The 20,549-nt window shown below is 46.0% G+C and overlaps 1 protein-coding gene across 8 annotated transcripts in view; it reads right to left on the bottom strand.

Moving 5' to 3' along the window:
• The window catches only part of MORC2 (MORC family CW-type zinc finger 2), a 56,154-nt gene that overhangs the window by 26,833 nt on the left and 8,772 nt on the right, over positions 1-20,549 (bottom strand). For 5 of the 8 annotated variants that reach the window (XR_006015384.1, XM_042024267.1, XM_042024237.1 and 2 more), the window contains exons 4-9: positions 20,300-20,368; positions 11,427-11,517; positions 9,763-9,871; positions 8,397-8,556; positions 8,201-8,312; positions 6,829-6,954 (exon numbers count right to left, since the gene is read on the bottom strand). Coding sequence is in view for 7 of the 8 variants with exons in the window: in XM_042024267.1 (XP_041880201.1) it covers positions 6,829-6,954; positions 8,201-8,312; positions 8,397-8,556; positions 9,763-9,871; positions 11,427-11,517; positions 20,300-20,368 (667 nt within the window). In the remaining variant the exon portion in view is untranslated. Of the gene's footprint in view, positions 1-6,828; positions 6,955-8,200; positions 8,313-8,396; positions 8,557-9,762; positions 9,872-11,422; positions 11,518-20,299; positions 20,369-20,549 lie in introns of those variants that run through there. The other 3 variants (XM_042024252.1, XM_042024245.1, XM_042024259.1) reach the window with 2 other exon arrangements.

Here is a 20,549-nt window from a genome sequence, read left to right as displayed (position 1 = left end):
GAAATTGCAAAGTGTTCACGCCTGCCTGCTACGAGCCCTGTGCTGGAACAGCCGCTCCTGCCGGGCTCAGCCTGCCCCTGAGCGTCAGCTCTGTGCCCCAGCCGACCTGGCTTCGGGCCCCAGTAGCCCCAGCAGAAGCCGTGAACGAAGCGGCAATGACTCTCCCACAGAGTCCGTGGTGCCCCCCCAGTGCCATGATCCTGGCGGGTTCCTGGCTTGAGAAGCCTCAAGCTGAAAAAGCGGCATACGGGTGTTGTTATGTCCCAGCCCACTGCTGGGCTGGGGCAGCGAGATGCCGATCAACCCTGGGCCCTCCCGTGGATTGAGTTTCCCCAAGACACAGACTCAGAGGGTGGGTCGATGGGCGGCTCAGAAAATTCTCTCTTACTCGGTTGTTCGTTGGTTCTTTGTTGTATCTCCCGCCTCTCGGTTTCCCCCATTGGTTCTTGTTGAATTGTGTCCTCCCCCTTGCTTGTAACTCATTGGTTGTTTTCCCCTTTTCCCGCGGTTTTCAAACCCCCTATAAAACTGAGGGAAAAGGCTCCCGGGGCTATTAGGATTAAGATCGTTGCTGTGTTCTGGTTGCTAAACTTCTGACAATAAACCTGTTGGAAGCCAGACCAGAAGAACCCACTCTCTCTTCCTTTATCTCCGAACTAACGTGAGCCTGTATCATCGGCTCCTGCCGTGTCTCCTTTGCAAAGAAGCCAGCGAGTGCGCCCAGCCAGCGCCTATCCTGATGCCGAGGTCGCTTCTGCGACGCACAGAAGTAATGCAGCTGGACTCTCTCTGATCGAGGGCACGCCAGAGCTCGTGCAGCGAGCACAGAACTGCGTTATATGGGGACTCCCTGGAAGGCTTGAGACAGCCTGACAATGCTAGAAACAGAGGGGATCTAGTGCCCTCCGAACAAAGACTGAAAAAGCAGCGGCAGCTGTGGCAAATGCTAGAGGTGCCTGATTCCGCTGCCCTCGGTTTCCCCGGCAGCGCCGCAGCAGAGGGGGCGGCGGTCGCCGTCCCCCCCAAGGAGCTCTGGGGCACTGAGCAGCGCGCTGCGTGCTCAGCCCAGACCAAAGGCTGCCGACCGACCCCTTCGGTCTTCTGACCGGCGCCACTTCCCTTCCTGCGCGGCAGCTTAGACAGGACGTGGGCCGAGCCGCTTCCCCCCCCCCCCCCCCCCCCGTCACCACTGCCACCGGGCCCGCCCAAGCCAGCCACGCTGCTAACCCAGGACCGAGCCCCGCGCAGCCGCTTGCAGCGGCTCCCCCTAGCCGCCCACGTGGCGCAAGAGTTGAAAGGACAGTTTGTTGTCGTTTTCAACCTAGAAGACTTAGCTCCCCCCGCTGTGGCAGCGGGCTGGAGGCTGCTCCTGCGAGAAGGCTCTGCCCCAGCTCACCCCGGCCGCTCCTTCACTGCCACGGCACTGTGGAGCCACGCCTTCCGCCCACTGCCGCCGCTGCTCTGCGAATGCCCTGAGGCTGCCAAGTCGCCACAGCTGCCGCTCTGCTCCCCCAGCTGCGAAAACCCCGCCCGCATGGTGCCTTTCACCTCAGCCCCAGCTCTGCCAGCAAATTCCACCCCTGTGCTGCATGAGAAGCAGAACAAGAGGGGGGGTAGCAGGAGCCAAGCTGTAGGACTCAGACTATTCCCAGAGAGCTGCGAAAACATCGTAAGGGAAGCAGTGAAGCAGTCAACCTGACCAGCTCGCACGTGCAGCTGGAGCATGCAGAACAACAGTCAAAGAAACAGAACAGTGACTTCTCACATTCTGATGCTGAGTGTAAAGACCAAAAACTAGAGTGAAGAAACCAAGGACCACAGATTATACCTGGAAACTGCCAGAGAAAAACAAGCCCTGCACCAGCCCAGCAAACACCGTTCCTGTGGACACAACACACACCAGGATGAACAGGGTGCAGTCAAAAGACCAGACCACCACTGGTTGGAAACGGAGATGACTCAAAACAGCACCCATGTCCACCATAGAAACAGACACACCGTCCCATAACCAGAACTGCAAACATGACTTCAAACGGATAAGTCAAGATACCTGTGGTGTCTCCCCAGATCTTACCCCTTCTGTTGCTTTCCCAGCAGTTAATATTCCCTACTACCACCCCTCTGCCTTGTCTTTCCCACAACCACACTCCCCAATACTTTTATTGAGACGTTTTCTGTTAACTTGCACCCCTCTCTTTATTTACTACTGGTTATACCATTTCCCTCCCCCCAGACCTTGAAGTAAGAGAAGGGGGGATGGGAAAGGCCCCCCCATTTGAAATTGCAAAGCTTTGTTTGAAACCCCAACAGAATCAACTGCCAGAGCCTGTGCCCACATTCACCACCATGATGCCCAGCCCCCAACACCTATCACCCTGCTGCCCTCTGGATGCTCCTGGTGCCACCAACAGTGAATGCTTGGACTGTGCTGCAGCCCCTTTGGGGCAGAGAACTGTGCTGCTTCAACCTCACCTCTGCCCTTGAGAGCATCCATTCCAGCATCCAGAGAGAAAAATCCTCTAAAAGACTTAAGGACTTGTTGAGGCATTGGGTTGTGGGTGCTTCTGATCATTGTTGTTTCGTGTATGTTTAGTTGTTTGGGACATTGGGTTTTGGGATCCCTAGGGGAGGCCTTTTTGTTTGATACAGAAAGGAGGAGTTGTGGTGGCCGGTGGACGTACATTACAAGGGACAGAGAGTTCTCGGTAAGATGGGTCCCTAGTACCACAGAAGCCACCTTGTGCTAGGGTGGCCAAAGGGGCTTCTCCCAGGATGCTTGTTCTGTTAAGTTAATCTATCCCAGTTTGGATTTCCCAGTTGGCTGTCAGCCTCTACCCCTCGTCACTCCCCCAGAGCTTCTCCATTGGTCCCTGTTCCATAGTCCTGCCTTTTCCCTGCCCCTGGACAAAACTCTGAACCTCGGGATCATGTTCGTATTTGCCTCTGCTACCTTCGACAGTCTAGAAGCAATAAATGCTCCTGCCGGAACGCATGCAAATGCCCTGCTTGACTCTTTGGTACAGACTGTAATACTGAACCCACCCATGCTTCTGTGGGGGCATGTGGGACCCCACGAAGCCAGGCAGGGACAGTATTACCATATCTGACTCACAACGTTGTAAATAGTGCTGGAGATGGAGTGGCTTGTTTCACCTTCCCTGTATCCTAGCATGCCAAATACAGATCCAAATTCACTGACTGCTGCAGAGTGAGAGATTGTGTGTGAGGTAGAAGCTCATGAGTGCGTACCACCTCCAAGTACATAATGAGGAAAGATGACACCTAGGACAAGCGGAGCCTGCAGGAACTCAGATCACCTTAAGACACAAGGTTTTGGATGTATCAAGAGGAAAATCCCATCCCAAATGGATGGGATAAACTTTTCCAGCATTTAGCTAAAGCAAAAGCCACTAGAAATGCTGTTTTTACAGAGAGGCAAAAACACATGGGGATGTAACACTCGACTGACCAACTGATTAGAATCACACTTAGATCCTGAGAGACAAAATTCCCCCCAAATGGCAGATAAACTGTGAGGATTCATGAGAAGCAGCCTTGTACTGATGAAAAGTTTTGTTTAGGTTTGTTTCTGGGGGTGAGCACACATGGATGTTGGTACTGACATCAGAAATAGTCTCACCAATAGGAATCCCTTGCTCCCAAATCTAGAAAATTAATACCACAAGCACAGTTCCCTGAAATACATTTTGCTAAACTCATTTTCTGCTATTTCTAAAGATTTCCTCCCTGGGGTAAAAGCAGGCAGGTGCTAACACTTCCAGAAATCACAGTCTGTGATTTCACCATGTCAGGAGCTAAAGAGTCAGGATTTTGGTGGTGCCATCTCTAACCTATGTAAGGTTGATGAAAGCTATTGGGGCCAGGAGACAGCACACTCTGAAAGCAAGGCTGCTTTCAACATGTTGGCAGAACCACATTACTTCACCCACATCTGCCTGACTTCTAAGGGGAAAAAAAAAAAAGAGAAGCAGAGTGAAGCTGAATTATCCCCCCATGCCCAGCTCAGGGGGCAGGGTAACACTTGGGGGAACCGTAGGGACAGCACTCCTTTGCTGTAGCAACTGTGGGGCATCCCAGATGACGGCACTGTGAGCCATCACGAGCTTCAAGACACTCATTCCAACTGCCTCAGAGTGTCTCATGGAGGCACATGCCTTGCACATGGCCTCGCTATTTCTACCTGCACAGCCCATATGGCTAAACAAGCTCCAACAGGTACTGGGGAAGGGAAGGGCTGGAAGCAATCCTTCAGGAGACACAGGCCATTCCCGGGTAAGCTGGAAATGTGGTAACAGAACCGCAAATACTGGTGAAGGATATGCACAAAACCAGCCCGCCCCTGCCATCAGGATGATATCAGCTCCAGAAAGGTGAGGAGAAGCCTCTCCCATAGAAACATGGGTGGATGACAAACAGCAAACAAGTGTCCTGCTCAGGAGACACACTGTTATCCCTGGAAAACATTGCAAGGGCTGCAAAACCTGTTTTTCAGTAAAGGCACTTACATATCCTAAATCCACAGTGGATTTCCATTCATTGTTCACTAACATCAACACTGGAACCTGCAGACAAGCCACTGTACAGGCTTTTCCTTCAGAGGTGAAGGCAACCTGACTGACAGGAGGAGGGAGCCCCCTTTAGAAGAAAAGAGCCCTTCAGATGTCCCACACAAGCACACTAGCTACTCAGGCTGTAAGGCAGCAGCACCTCCACTGTCTGTTCCCCACCCTTTGCTTGACCAGGAAGGTTCAACACTTACCTGGCCTGGGCTACTGGGCCAGAAACACAGCTGTGCTAAAGAGCTGAGCATCACTGCTGCATCAGCTGATCTCAAAGGAGCACCATAATGGAGGTACCTTCCCCTGTGCACTCACACACAAAGGAGTGCCTGTACAAGTGCAAGGGATTAACCCAGTATTAACCTGCAGAGCACTCAAAGCCTAGTAGCTAAATGGGGATGGTGAGCTCTGGCTCCAGCTCTAAAGGGAAAGCCAGGGCATAAGCAACCCTTTCCAGCATGTTCAGGGAGAAAAATGTAAAAAAACCCCACACCTAAAAGCAGAGTAACTCCATTCTCAGAATGGACTGATTTACTGGTTTTCCCTTTGGAAAGAGCCACCCAGGGCAGATTTGAGCTCTTCTCAGGAAAAAGACTGAGTTTCCTCAATCTGCCCAGGGCACAGTGTGGCATCTACCCCAAAAGCTGTATTGGCTCTCAGAGCCCACAGTGAAGGCTTTGATGGCTTTTCCTGATGGCCACGCAACTTCTGGAGCCCAAAACTGGCATCAGGAAGTCCAGCCAGAAGGGAGCAGTCCAGACATTCTCCAGAGAGGCTCAGTAAGGCCACAGTAATTGCCGTAAGTCTGAGAAGATTTACACTGTGCTCTACAGGAAGGCGTTGCACAGTCTTTACTGCTCTGTTGCAGGAATGGGGATTTTAAATGTAAATGTCTTTGGGGAATTTCTACTGGCCTAGCACCATAAGCAGATCTACAGAAATCTGCTCAGATGTGGCACAAGCAGATCTGTGAGATACACCTGCCACCAGCACTAATCCATCAGCTTGGGGCTCCTTAGAATAGACTACTGACCACTTGAAAAAGAAGACACTGAGGTAGATGAACATCTGGGGTGACCTGGAACACCTAATATTGTCATGATGCTGGCAGCATCACCCACAGTGATGGCATCCTGTCTATGACTCTTGCAAAAAGCTTGTCTCTGATGAGATAAAAACCTGTGTCCCTCTCTGGTTTCTCTCCCTAGTACTTTTGCTGGACTGCAGCACAAGAGAAAGCAGCACAAGGCCCTCATATGTAGATAAAACACAGTCAAAAATCTAGAAATCCAGAGATTCTCTACCCAGTAAATCAGGATTTACAGTGGCAAGTTCCCTGCCTTCCGCAGGGAAACAATTGGCCTGGCAGGCATGAGGAGCAGTGGGTGTAATGTTCCATTATTTTGGACAGGTTTCTGATACCATTTCACACAGTCTCATGTAAGGAGCTGAGGAAGCCTAAGTTAAAAACCAGCCAGGCTCTTCAGGCACTATCAGTGGCATGCCACTGGCCTGCGGTTGCTAACAGCGCCTGGTAGGTTGAGAGTGAGCCCAAAATGCTATACTAAAAAATCCACAAATAGTCTACAAAATTACTACTATTTTATTCAAATAAATTATGCCAGGGTATCTAGAATGCAGACTGCGTGCTCCCAGAGAGTCTGCCTCAGGCAGACTTAAATACCAGTTTCCCTTTCCCCTCCCAGCCCGGTAACCTTTTTTCAGTCTCTGTTCAGCCAACTGACAGCACATCCCAGCTCACCATCACATTTTTTGTTTAAGGAAATTTAAAAGGAATATAGGGAAAGCTTTTTCTCAATCTCTATAACCTAGACTAGCTACATATAAAAGCAACTGTTTGAAAGCGCTCAGTCTAGTTTCTTTTTGGAAATAATCCTACCACCCACCATATGTATTTCCTTCTTCTGCTCAAAAAAACCAACACAGTTACCCAACAGTTTTGTATGAATATGGCATTCCATACAACCAGGATCTTAATTTCTTTGTTTGCTCTAAAAGGGAGCCAAATTGCACCAATGACTCACACAATTTTCAAAGGCATTAGATTTTCCACTATGTATCTATTTTCCCACGATGTCAACACCACATGCCATTCTGTTATGCTTCTGTGGCTTTAGGGTTAGAGTTAGGAATGGAATTATGCAGGATACACCTGGAGAGCAAAACACTTCACCTTTTCTCTAATTCCAATTGGTCCCACATCCACAGGTCTTGGATCCAACCTTACCTTGGCTTGTAGAGGCAGCACGAAAGTCGTTTGGTTTGTACTTTGTGTCCGTTAATGAAGATCCTCATCCTGGGATCAATATAAAGCACAGCAGCATAGGCACGGAAGGAGCGGCGCTCCGGCTTGCTGCAAGAGAGCCGTCTACTTCAGAAGATGCCCAAAAAATACCCTCAGCAAAACAGACAGGTGAAAGAAAAGGTCTGTCAATTTTAATTACCATGAAGCTACATTAAGCAAGGCTTTTCTTTAATTTTTTTTCTACTTATGTCTTCTCCAGAATCTCTGTTGAGCTTACATCGTAACTACTGCTACAGGACACTGATACACATGTTACTGCAGCCTGAAGAGGGCGCTTGAATACATCTGGATAATAATGGTCAAAGCTATAAACTGGACTATTTAACACTAAAAGTGTGCCCACCTACCAGAGCTTTTTTACCCTTCAGTAAGTCAGCAGTACACTGCCACAGAACCTGCACTACTCACACAGACATGGTACCACAACATCAGAAGGAAGAGGCAGTGATCAGTGGCAATCATGCCTGGCTTACAAACAGGCATTAAAGATGCTGAGATCCCTTGGAGAGCCCCAAGGAATTTGCTCAGTATCATCACTCTAATACATAGATAGAGCTGCTTTACAGGGTCTGAAATTTTCTATGGAAAATTCAAGCACTGAAGGGAAGATGCATGTAATCTCATCAGAAAAGTAAAGCTTGCTAAGCGCGCCTATGGAGCTCTGGGATTTAATCAAGCATTTGGCTCATTTCAGCTCAGTTTTTCCTTTTCAGGGTACAGATAATCAACTCGGCAAACACTCAGCTCTCTCTAAACAGGGCCTTCTGCTCCTCCAGCTGCCCTCCGAGCACATCCTTCTTGCCCCTCTGCAGGGAGGAGTGCCCCCTGCTCCCTGACAGATGTGATGATACACCCCATTTGCCTCCCGTACCACCCGCCCACAGAGGCTGACCTGCACAGCATCTCATGTTTTGCAACAAAATCACAAAACTGAACAGCAGTTTGGGACCAGCACTGACTCACAACCAGCTCTCATGCTGATGAAAACATGTTTGACAGGTGTAGAACATGAAACATACAGCTCAGGGCTCCGTTTTTTATGGTGCCTAAAGGACACTAAGTCTGCTGCTTTGGCTAAGCTGAGACCAGCCAGCGCAGGTGTTCACCCCAAACACAGCCACAGCACCCATGGGCTGACACACACATGAACCCCAAACTAAAGAACAAACTACAGATCTTCTAAATTCTCTAATTCACTATAGAAACAGAAGCTTAAAAAAAAACCCATGCACATAGTATACAGCCAAACCCTACACCAAATTTGATCAGGGCCTGTTACACCAGTCACACTTACGTTCCCTCTCGGGGTGTTTCTGCCATCTGAATATCTTGAGGGTCAGAAGTCACATCCAGCTCTGGCTCTCCATTATCCATTAGTTTGAGGTTAAAGATGATCACCAGGGTGCCTGAACAAGTAACGAGTTGACCAGGTGAATCCCAGCCAAACCCCAAATACCTCACCCGTGACCTGCACCATCCTGCACATGTACCTTTCTCACCACGTATCTTATTGAACTGGTCCATCACTTCCCGTTCTGATTTGAAAGGGGAATACTTGTAAATGAGCTCCGTCTCAATAGCAAATTTCTCCATGTTGTCCGTCATGGGTTCACAGCTCCGTGCATTCCAGGTGGGCAGGGGAACGATGACCTGCAAATCCCATTGTATTGAGAGTGACTCTGGTTCTCCCACTCCAGTCAGCCCCTCCTGCGGGTCACGGTCCAGTGACTTACCCCTCCTGACAGCCCCTTAAGTCACCATGAGAGTCCTTTCCAACTTTTCAGTAGTTTGCATGTCTGTCAAATACTCAAAGACCCTCTTTGCCAGCCTCTGAGTTGCCTTCTTTCAATACCTGTCTCAGACTGAACCATTCCCAAGTCACATGTACGGTACTGGCTACTCACATACTCAATAGCTTTTTTCCCCCTCCTATGTAGCAACTTTCATAATACTAAAAAAACCACTCTGGCTTAATTTCTCTCTTGAACTCAGATATCCTTTATCCTGATGTCAGTCTTTATTGTTTTTATAGGATGCTAGCAAGGTGCTTTCTGTCATTTAGAGCAAAAATACAGATAGAATTATAAACTGCAGCTGCACATCAAAGACACAAATCCCATTCCAGAACTGTGGTCAAGCCAAAAAAGTAGCCAGAGCTGCTGTGGGAATTAGAATTACTTTACTGTTCCCAACCTGCTTCAGTCATGGGCTGGCTACCAGCATGCACTGCCCCTCCCCAGCTTCTCTGCAGTCCCTTCAATCCCTCCCTCATGGTGGAAGATGCTTTCTGAGATACCACCCCAGTGCAAATTAAAAACTTTTCATTATCAACCTTGCCTGGAACAACAATGGCTGAGTTATCTATTAAAATATCCAAGTTTTTCATAGGTAGAACTACACTGACTTCTTATTAAAAATCAAAAATATCTGAAAGAAGAGACACACCTGCAGTTAATGACCTGTGGGTAGCAACTTCAAACACCTTAATTCTCTATCACAAATAAAATCAGAGCAGTAAAATTAAATACATCTCAAACTCAAATTCTGTGGGAAAAGGAAAACACAGGATGTCTGGGCATGTCCTGAACTGAGCATAAGCAAACCTTTAAGTGACTGAAACAAGCCCTTCAAACTTGCTCTACTCTGGGGAGACTTCTCAATTAGAAATTAAAACCAAAAGGAAAAAAATTTTGTTGACTTTGCAGAAGCCCTACAAGCGTATTGCCAAAAGAAAACCATACACTGGTATGACGAGAGTAGCAACCAGCCCTGATACAGACTCTTCTGTGAGAGCTGGGCAGGTTCAGATGAAGCAGCATTCACTATATTAGTTCGTTACAACAAGCACATGCAAACCTCATCGATGCCTTCTTCTTCATGGAACGTCCGTGACAAGAGCAGACAAGTCATGGTGTTATCTTTCCTTGTGAACAGGATAAAATCCTTCCCAATCCGCATGGAGCCCCTGTAGACAGAGGTCAGACTGTGTGTTACACCTGATGTACCACACTGTTCAGAATGCAGACCACATTACCCAGCTTTCTTCCAATTATGCTCAGTTATGAGATGGTAAAACCAGGTTAGACAGAAGGGTTGAAACAGCAATACCATCTCTCTCTAAACATCTCATTCCTTTCAGAAAGCATATCAATCTGGGCATTTTCATAGTGTTTCAAAACATTTAACACCAGTCACAATTAAAAGGTGCAGAAATACAGCACGGCATTCCAGACTCATACTATGTAGAAAGCTTAAACAAAAATTTTTAAAAAACTTTAAAAGACAACTGAGGTGAGATGTGACAATAACGTTCAAATCCCTGAGCAGAAATGTCAGTGAGAAAGCAAGGGCACTCCTCATTTCACTGTACCTGGAATCAACTGCAGCAGTCTGCAGCACTGAAAATTCATTTCCTAACCTAACTAAAGCCTCACTGACACTTCAGTTAAGGCAGCTTAGCAGCTTGTTGTCACAAAAAGGGACAGTCCCCTCTTCCTCCCCACTCTCCTATCCCAAACAGTGTGTTTGCATCTTCTCTGTCTTGTCTACCAAGTTATCCTGTTACCAAACTCATCCAAAACACCTTAACAGATAACAATTAACATTGCACTGAAAGAAGTATTAGTATTATGTCAGCATTTCTCTTCAGACTGGCTTAACTCCATACCACAGCGATACCACAGCCTACCTTTCGCATGCTGGGTCTTCAGGCAGCATTTCTCAGCTGTAATACAGTACACCTCTTGCTCAAGGTTAAGAAAGGACAGAGATCTGTCCTGGAAGCACACAGTCAGGATCTGGGATCTGTCCTGCATTGTAGTTGAACCCACAGTGTGTAAAGATCCCCTAATTCTGGATTTTCTTCCCCCAGGTTATAGAGTCCCACTGATGGCCCAGTAAGATGCATATAATCAAGCCACATGGGTGAGCACAAAGCAGAACAGTCAGAGTAAGCCACAAAGCCCTGTAACTTTTCCAAAGACACAGCAAACTTCTTCCTATTTCCTAGCAAATCCACTCCAACCGCTAAGAGTCCCTTCCTTGCACTCCTCTGCACCTAATCCCACTCCTTCTCTCATTGCTTCCATCATTCCCCTTCTCCCTGCATTTGTTTGGTTTAAGAACAAAAAGAAAATGTTTAAGTCCATCTGTCTTGTACCAGACAACTTTCCTGTTGAAAGGCTGCAGCACTATTTTGCTCTAATTTTACTACCTGACTGTCACAGGGAGATTACCATTTTGTTTCCAGCTCTTCCATTATTTTCCCCGAGCTCTGACCTGCACCCTCTGCCTTATGCAAACGTAGTGCCAAACCAATGTTATCAGCTGTACAGATGATGGCCCCTGGAAGACCACAGCAGATGTTGACAGAGCTCCTGTCTACCAAACCAGGGGATCTTAAGAGTTCATCTGCTTTTTTTTTTCTGGAAAAAAAGCTATACACCTCTGAGCAAAAAGTACATCGATCACCTGGACTATGACCTCCCCAGCCTCAGGAGGCTGGCTCTTGTTGTACCTACGATTTCAAGCCGTTCCCATACTGCCCGATTTGAGTGGACTCAGGTGATCGCTTGGCTGATTTACCAAACTGGATAACACTGGCAGCTTCATCTGCAACAAGAGACAGGGAACAAAAAAGGCTTATTTCAGTGTACAGTCACACACACACACATCTTTTAGATTAAGAAGGAAGATAACTCCTTCACCACTGGAAATAGGCCAGAAAAGAGGCCAGAAGCCCAAGCTGAAGTTCCATCCTGAAACTGTACCACAGAGCCCTGTGACATACATGCTGCCTGAGGCCACTGATGTTACCAGAAGCTTTGTACAGGTGCCATGATGCTGACAAAAAGAGTTTTAAGTTTCAGAAAAAAAACATCCACAAAAATAGTCTAGTGTCCAGAATAGTTGTTGATTCTCATAAATTAAGACCCTGGGATGCATGGCATCCCATGTCCCACTGACACCACACACTTCAGAGCATGGGCACTAGAGCAGAGGTCGGGATTATAAAAAAGGTCAGGAATCCAGAATAAACATTACTGTTTCTTCACAGTGCTGAACTGAACACTCTGGTTAATTAAAGCACTAGTAAGACACAAGCTAACTTTGGCAGCAGATTGCTGGAGCCCTGGCAGCAGGACAGGTGGGGGGAAAGGCAACACGAGCAGGTCCTACAGCAATTAGCAGAGGATTTCATCAGCACAGGATAAAAATGAAAGGACACGATAACTTTACAGCTGAGAGGGTCTGTCATTTTTAGTTACAGCCTTTCTATTGTTCAAGGGATAAAGATTTTAACATCATCCCTAGGACAGAATGATTCCTTTCCCTTCCCCCAAGAGATAACAATTATTTCACCAGAGAGCTTACTGGAAGAAATACAGTTTAATTCCAGACACAAGGAACGCAAAGTACCTTACCACGAGGGCTAAAAACAAACGCATACACAAGCTATAATGGAGCACAAGACATCACTCACCCCACCAGGTGAGGAGGGTGGCTGAGCCCATGGACAAGCTGTATTTCAGCACGCAAAAGACTCATACAGGCCTACCAGCATTGACTAGTTTTACAGTAAAATATTCAGTACTAACACTATTGGTCTGACATGACATCACTGAGCTGGTGTCAGAATGCCATTTTCAGTTGAAATGATACTCAGATTTAAAGACACAAATACAGGAGAACAACTGAGCGAACACCTCACTGCCTCAACTGCAGCTATTCTCAATGGAGCTCCACAGCTATTCCAGAAACAGCTTTGGACTGGATAAGGGTACCTCTGCCTTCCCTTCAGCCTACTGTTGTATTTTCTAGTCAAAAAAAGAAAACACTGGAATACCTTGTATTAGAGATCTGGGTGTGGATGTTGATGATGATATTATTATTACTCTAACTACTATTACTGTGTTATTTTTAAAGCCTGGTGAGGAAAGCAGACAGGGGATATTCTAAAAAGAGAAGGACTATTGGAACCTTTTTGCTCTACAAACATTTTTCACTAACTGTTTTTAAGAAACCTTTAGGAAGTCTAAAATGGGTAAAGAGTAATTATCCAAAGCATTTCCCCTCTCAGGAAAGGTGACCAGATGGTTTATCACTCAATACTGGATGTCTGAAACCACCCTATTGTGACTCTTCTTTCAGGGCAGAGGGATGAAGGTAATGCTGAGCAGAGGGGACTGTGAGGGAGCATCTCTCTCCAGGCTGTCTTTGGGAGACATTTAATACTTATATCCTCCCAAGAATCAAGATACAAATTCATTTTTTTCCAGCTCTTTTAAGGCTCTGGAGGTGTTTCACTTAAGGCTATTTTAGTTACACTATCTTTGTTTTGTTGTGTCTCAGAGCTACTGGATTAAAAAAAGCCAAACTCACTGGCAAGAAAAATGGGGGAGTGTAGAGGGATTCCTTGTGGAACAAGGGCATATGATACCCCTGGAAAGATTGGACAGCCCAGGGTTGCTGAGGAAAAGCCCCTGAACTGGCCCCTGGCTGCAGGTAAGCCTGAAAAGCACTTAGCTGCAGGCACCCCTGAAAGTCCTTGGCAAAATTATATACACTGGTCGTCTCCCCCGCTGATTAGAGGCTGTCTAGAGGGACTGGGCGTGAATCTTTGCAAAAGTAGATATAAGTTTGCATAGTTGAACAATAGAGGGAGAACAATGCTCAAATCGTATCGGTGTATGTGTCTTTACTCTGGCCAGCTCTCCAGACTTGGTCCCTAAAAGGGGAGGGAGATCTATGCAAAACAAACAGGAGAAAAAAACAAGCTGAAGAAATTCACTCAAGATGGTCAAGATAGCAGGTTGATCTTCAAAGCCCAAGAAATCAAGGGCATATAGAAGAAGATTTTTCATAAGAAACACTGGACACCTGGGATGAAGGAACTGGTGGATGGAGCTGTTCAGTCTCTGAGTGTTTCTGAAGTCAGACCTGGCTTTGCTCGTTGAGCAGTCCTCTTGTATCTCAAAGGTCTTCAGCTGAGAATGCGATAAAGAAGGTCCCAATCTGAGCAGAGAAAATTATACTTCCTGCCTTCTCCACAAATTCATCTGCTCTATTCATGTTAGGTGGAGTATTTGCAGTAGACTCAACAGCATCCTCAAAAGATATCCCAGAGCTAAAGAATTTAATTCACTACCTGGGGGAAATAAGCCTAAAGCCAAGTTGAACTTTCCCTGGGATATGGAAACAAGGGAGAAGCTGTGAGGTCCTTCGTCACTGTAACAAACGCAGGACACCAACCCGACACGGAGCAATGACTGGAAACAGCCAGTGATTGACAAATGACTTTGATATATGTTCCTGCAATTTATTTCAAAAATCTGTTAACATTAGAGGAAATATCAATGTTTAGGATTAAGATTTAACCCTAAACAAGGTTAAAGAGACATTTTCTCCTGAGAATTCTGTAACCACTCCCCTGAAAGTGGCCCCCAAGAGTCACTGTCCACACACACAAGTGCGTACACACTCTGAAGTAGGAGTTGGAGTTCCATTTAAACAGTGTTCCTCACTATTGTGAGCCACGGATAAACAGTATTTTTAAAATACAAGATCTAATAAAGCAACCCAGACACTACTACTTAATTAACTGCTTCCATTAAAACAAAAGCTGTTTTGAGCTTCCAAACTTCAAAAATACAGCTGAAAGAAGCAAGAACTAATATATTTGTTTCAATCTCTCAAAAAGCAATGGAACAAATTGTCTTAAAAAGTATTAGAAGCCAGATGAGGCAGGTGAATGGGCTAAGTCTGCAGAGATTTACCAAGGCAAGTCACACCTGACTGATTTGGTCACTTTCTACAAGGCAGCACTTTCTGTCCATATGGAGAGAGCAGTGGGTGTTGTTTGGCTGGACTTCAGCAAAGTGTTGGACACAGTTTACCACAGCCTGCTCCTGGACAAAATGGGGAGACACAGACCAGGCAGGTAGTATACAAAAGAAGTAGGGAACTCGTTCATAGGTCATGCTCAGAAGTGATCATCAATGGCTTTCACTCCAGCTGGCAGCCTGGAGTGAGACCCCAGATTGATGCTGTGCTCCACATTACTCAACATCTCCATACAGGATCGGGATGCTAGGGTGCTTTTGTACACTCACCAGCTTTGTTGATGGGGGTTAATTGGGCACATAAGGAGTGCTTTCTTAGACACTTGGACATGCTGGAATAGTGGGCAAGCAAGATGTCTGAAGTTCAAGGGAAGCATAAAGTCCTGAACCCGGGATTAAATAACCCAAGAGCCCAGCACAGACTGGAATCTGCAGGTTGGGAGGAGCAGCCTTGCTGGAAGGGTCCTGGTGAACAAGCTGAGTATGATCCAGCAGTGTCCCACAGCAGCAACTGAGGCAAACAGGATCCTGGACTGTATCCACAGGGACACTGCCAAAGAGATGGAGATGTGATTATCCCACTCTATGTCTGGCAGGCCCCACCTGCAGTCCTGTATCCAGTTCTGTCTCAGTTCAGGACAGATGCAGACAGACTGGACAGGGTGCAAAGGAGATGATCGGAGGGCTGCAGAATCTGCCCTCTGAGGACAACTAGGTCTCCTTCCTCAAGAAGAGAGGGCCCAGGGGGAATCTCATCATAGTATTACAGTACTTAAAGGGCGGCTACAAAGAGGATGGAGGCTCTCCCTTCCCTAGGAATCACATGAAAAAGAGGCAATACATACAAGTTGCACTGGGAGAGGTTTCTTCTTAAAATAAGTAAGAAATTTTTTTAGAGATCAATCATTCATTTAATCAGTCACTGGAACAACCTCCCCAGGTATGTGGTAGAGCCCCCATCACTGGAGAGACAGGGTGCTAAATCATCTCTTCCCTTTCCCATGAAAGGCTGGAACAAATGATCTTTGAGGTAGTTTCCAACCTGAGCACTCCTATGATGAAAATGCCAGGTAGAGACTGGTTTTCTTCAATTGCTTAAGAATAAAACTACAGGTCACTTCCTAAACTAGTTGTTATACCTTCTCAACCTACACGTTGATTCATTGAATCATTCAACCTGTATTTTGATTCATTAAATTCATGCAGAATTTAAAATTTCAGAGCCAGGCATTAGATAAAATTTCAAGCCTCAGTATTCCCAGTAGTGATTTCACTGATAGTATGAGAAATCTGATGTGCTGCATGAGATCCATTGTTTGGTTTTCTAATGGACTCCTATCTAGTTCCTTATGAAAAAGCCAAACTTTTGGGCCAGTACTATTATTCTGTTGGGGGCAGAGGGTATTTATTGGATAACATATTTTCTAATATTGGAAATTAGGAAAAGGTTCTTCACCAAAAGGTTGGTTGGGCACTGGAACAGGCTCCCCAGGGCAGTGGTCATGGTCCCAAGCCTGACAGAACTCCAGAAGCATTTGGACAACACTCTCAGGCACAGGGTGGGATTTTGGGGTGTCCTGCGCCAGACTCCATGATCCTTGCGGATCCCTTCCAACTCGGAAGATTCTATATTTCTGATACCTCTCTGCAGTACATGATAGTTCTTTTGAAAAGAGCTGTCCTGTGACATCACTGAATCCTCAGACCTTTTGATAACTTGTGATTCTACAGTGTGAGATGTTTGCAGCTTGAGTACAAATGTATTTTGGTCTTCAGAACACACAACCCAGAGTGATCATTAGGAGAGCCAATGCAGTGAGTACTGAATGCAACTGTAGCAGGAATCACTTGACAAGCATACCTAATTTTTAGAAATGAGGAGTTGTCATTTGGCTTGCTAATCAGGAGCCATCAGACAGAGCACTCAAATCTGACCAACCGCCTCACTATACCCTTCTGTTTTCAGAGCCTTCCAGACAAATCCAGAATTGTCCCAGACAGAACAAGACCCATGAGAACAGCAACAAGATAGAGTAACATAGAGAGTGTGTTCCTGGAACAGTTAACTTGACCCCTTCAGCTCTTCCCTCCATTCAGAAGTGCCCAGACACACCTGGGTTTATTCACTCCTCATCCCCAGATGGTGCCTCATCCAGCCTTCCAAGCTGTCCTTTCAGCTGACTTGGGAAGATCACATGTTAGCATGGGCTCCAACAGCACTACAGCAAGTCATGGAGTTATTCTTTCTAACATGTCAGCTTTATGTACAATAAAAACAGTTCTTAATTAAAGTTATCATGCACAAAAATAAAACACTCCCAAGATCCATGATTTCTGTTGAGGCAAGGTCTATATAAAGGGAGAAAAGTCCAATAAAAGGTTTTTCACTGATATCTCTTAAAGTCAGATAGGAGATCTTCAGGATGTCTTTAAAACCGGTAGATTCTGCATTACAGGAAATTAAAGCTTAAATCCCTACAGCCAGGGATGAAACCAGAGAGCCCCATGCAGGGCGTTTGAATGAAAATTCTCCTTAGCTGCTTCTGTCCATGCTGACAGGCAAATGGTGCAGGACACGGAGCTACCACCTGGCTGCCCTTGGTCAAGCATCAAGACAGTCAAAGGACACGAATTACATGCTGTATACAATGCATAGCACTGTGAAATACCCCTGCAATGCACAGTATCTACCCATCTTCTTTACTGAGCATCTCAGGCTACCTGAATAAAATTCTTCAACATTTAGCTGAAAGACTAGTCAAAAGAAGCCACTTACTGCTGTCCTGGGTAATCCAAATATTATTGTATTCCGTATCCATCTGTGCCCAAAATTGTTAGCCTCTTTAAGACCTGGCAGTGTAGCCAGAACCAGAACCACAGGGCTGGGAGTGGGGGCAGGCAAGTGTCACGCTCTTTAAAGTTGAGGCACTCAGGCAGAGCTTTCTCTCTCCCCTCATAGCTTTTGCTCAAGGAAGAGGCTCTGCTTTGGTTTTTTTTCCTCTATGTTTCTCTCTGAGCTCCAGAAGGGGTTGTTTCAGGTAGGTTTTCTGTGCTTGCAACAGTAGCAACTCGAGAAGATGCATTTCACAATCGAACACAGTTTCAGAGCGAATTTTGCAACACTGGTCTGCAGCTGTGGTGGGGGGCTGAGAGGAGTGAACAGGCCCCACTCCCTGCAGTTGCTGCAGCTGCCAGCAGCACCCAGCTGACGCGGGAAGGCAGAGTCTGAGACGCCTTAGCTGGCTGCCTTGCCGTCCTCTCCCAAGAGGAAGGCGAAGTCCTTCCACAGGTTCTAGTCCTTAACCAAGTACCAGCTGCCAGAGGGTGTCAGTCGCATACACTGATGGAGCTGCTGCCACCGGAGAGATAAGAGGGAGGCCTGCCATCATTTTCCCTTTATCTCCCCACATGCGGTCGCCCGTGGCAAGCATCATCTTGGGGAAAGGGTCACTCCGCCATTTTGAGTTTCTCTTTGCTCCCACGGTGTCCATGAGATTTAGCAATTTTGTATCTAGTGATTATTTACTGTTATTTTGTGACTGTTGCTGTTTTGCTTGCTAGTAAACTGTTATTTTTTCACTTATATTTACTCATATTAATTTCCTGTAGAAAAGGATTGGTTAAAACTAAGGGGACATAATTCATTTCAGTGCATCCCCCTTAAATCATACCAAGACAATAGCCAATACTTAAATTCCATTTTGTCACAGAAACAGCAATACAGAAGCAATAACAGGATAAAAGCTGCCATGAAATTCTGCAGCATTAGGACATCTGGCACCTTCCAGAGAAAACCACAGTTTTCAACACAGGTAAAGAAGGTTGTATTTCCTCTCCCTGATCCTAAGGATTGTGAGAAGGCCACACCTCAATCTCAGAGCTTTTTTTCATGGATGAGGCTTTACTGCTTCCTTCTGTTCCACTGGTGGCAGAAAATTACTCTTGGGAGACCCGTTTAGCATCCTTAATTGTATTCCAAAGAATATACAGAAGGTACGTGGAGTTCAAACCAAACTCCGTTATGGAGGTCACGAATCTGTGTATCAAAGCACAAATAAATTGAATGAAATGCTTCATATCTGTACTGGTTTGAGCTGGGATAGAGTTCAATCTCTCCATGCTAATTTGCATGGGGCTGTATTCTAGAAAAGAGTGTTGCTAATACAGGGATGTTTTCGTTAGTGCTGAGCACAGCTTATACAGCATCAAGGCCTTTTCTGCTCCTCAAACTGCACCATCAGCAAGCGGGCTGGGTTGCACAAGGACATGGGAGGGGACAAGTCTGGGATGGCTGATCCCAACTGACACAAGGTATATTCCAGACAATATCACAGAATCCCAGAATGTTTTGGATTAGAAGGGACCTTAAAGACCATCTTGTTCCACCTCCTGCCATGGACAGGGACACCTTCCACTAGACCAGGTTGCTCCAAGCCTTGTGCAACCTGGTGTAATGCTCACCAGATAAAGCTGGGGAAGTAAGAGCAAGAGGGGCACATGTAGCCTTATGGCATTTGCATTCCCAAGTCACTTTCACCTGATGGAGCCCTGCTCTCCTGAGGATGGCTGAACACTTGCCTGCCCATGGGAAATGGGGAATGAATTCCTTGGTTTGCTGTGCTTGTGGGCACAGCTTTTGCTTTCCCTTATAAACTGTCTTTATCTCAACCCATGAAGTTTCCTCACTTTTTACCCTTCTGATTCTCTCCACCATCCCAGTGGAGGAGGAGTAAACAGCTGTGTGGGGCTGAGTTGCCAGCTAGGATTAAACTGTGACAATATCACAAGAGGAACTTAAAGTACTGAGGAATCAGTGCAAAAATGTTAGTTGTTGCTTATTTAACCATTTCCTTTGTCTTCTCCAAATTCACCTCCCAATTTTACCCAATTTTTCTGCCCTGTAGAGAGCTCCTCACAGGATGATTTATCAGTCCTCAAGATTCCAAGAAGGTAGGTTGACAGTGTTGCTCATTGATGCTAAAGCAAACAGAAAAGCTTTTAGCTTTCTCCTGCTAGATACAATATGATTTACATCAATACTTACAAGGCAGAAATACATTTGTTATATACTTCTCATATTATTAAGATTTTATATTGTCCAGCATTGATCTCAGTCACAATGTCCATGATGACACAATGGCAAACTGTTTTCAAAGCAGAGCCTGTAACTTCTGTGACGGCACACCTTCTGGTTAGAGCTGAGAGACACTGACTACTGGGCAGCCAGATGGGGAAAAGGCTTATTCCCCTTCTTGCTCCACTATTCTCCCTTCAGCCTCACAGTCAAACTTCAGTGTACTGAGAAACTTAGGCCAGGCTGACTCAACTCTGTAATGCAGCAAAACAATTTTGTTTTGACCAGATTAGTTTTCTGCAATGGAATAGGCAAATGGTTTGATATGTAATATGGTGGAAAAGAGCCAGTGGAGAGGCAGGAACATGTATACAGGCATGGAACATCCCCTTTTTAACGGAACTAAGCTGTTAATTCAACTTAAACCGTAACATGAAACCTCAGCTTGCAAATGCAAGTATAACTTTCTGCCACTTACTTGAATCCATTCCTGTTCCATCGTCCAAAAAACATAGCATGAATCCACCTCGTAGGTCCTCCCGTCGCTCTGCAAGAGAAGTTATTCACTGCTCCCGTAACCAAAATTTGTAAGTTCCATAAAACAGGATTGGTGTTAACATCAAATGTAACACAATAAACAGGACTTTTACATCTGCAATATGGCTGAGCTGTAAGAAAGAGCACCAGATTTTTGTTACAGAATGACTAAGAACTTCTTTACTTCATAC

The sequence above is a fragment of the Corvus kubaryi genome, unplaced genomic scaffold (assembly GCF_017639235.1).
Source record: "Corvus kubaryi isolate FWS band 111438036 unplaced genomic scaffold, C.kubaryi_AGA036_p1.0 127, whole genome shotgun sequence".
In the NCBI taxonomy this organism is placed as follows: Eukaryota; Metazoa; Chordata; class Aves; order Passeriformes; family Corvidae; genus Corvus; species Corvus kubaryi.
This window is presented reverse-complemented; position numbering and strand designations above follow the sequence as displayed.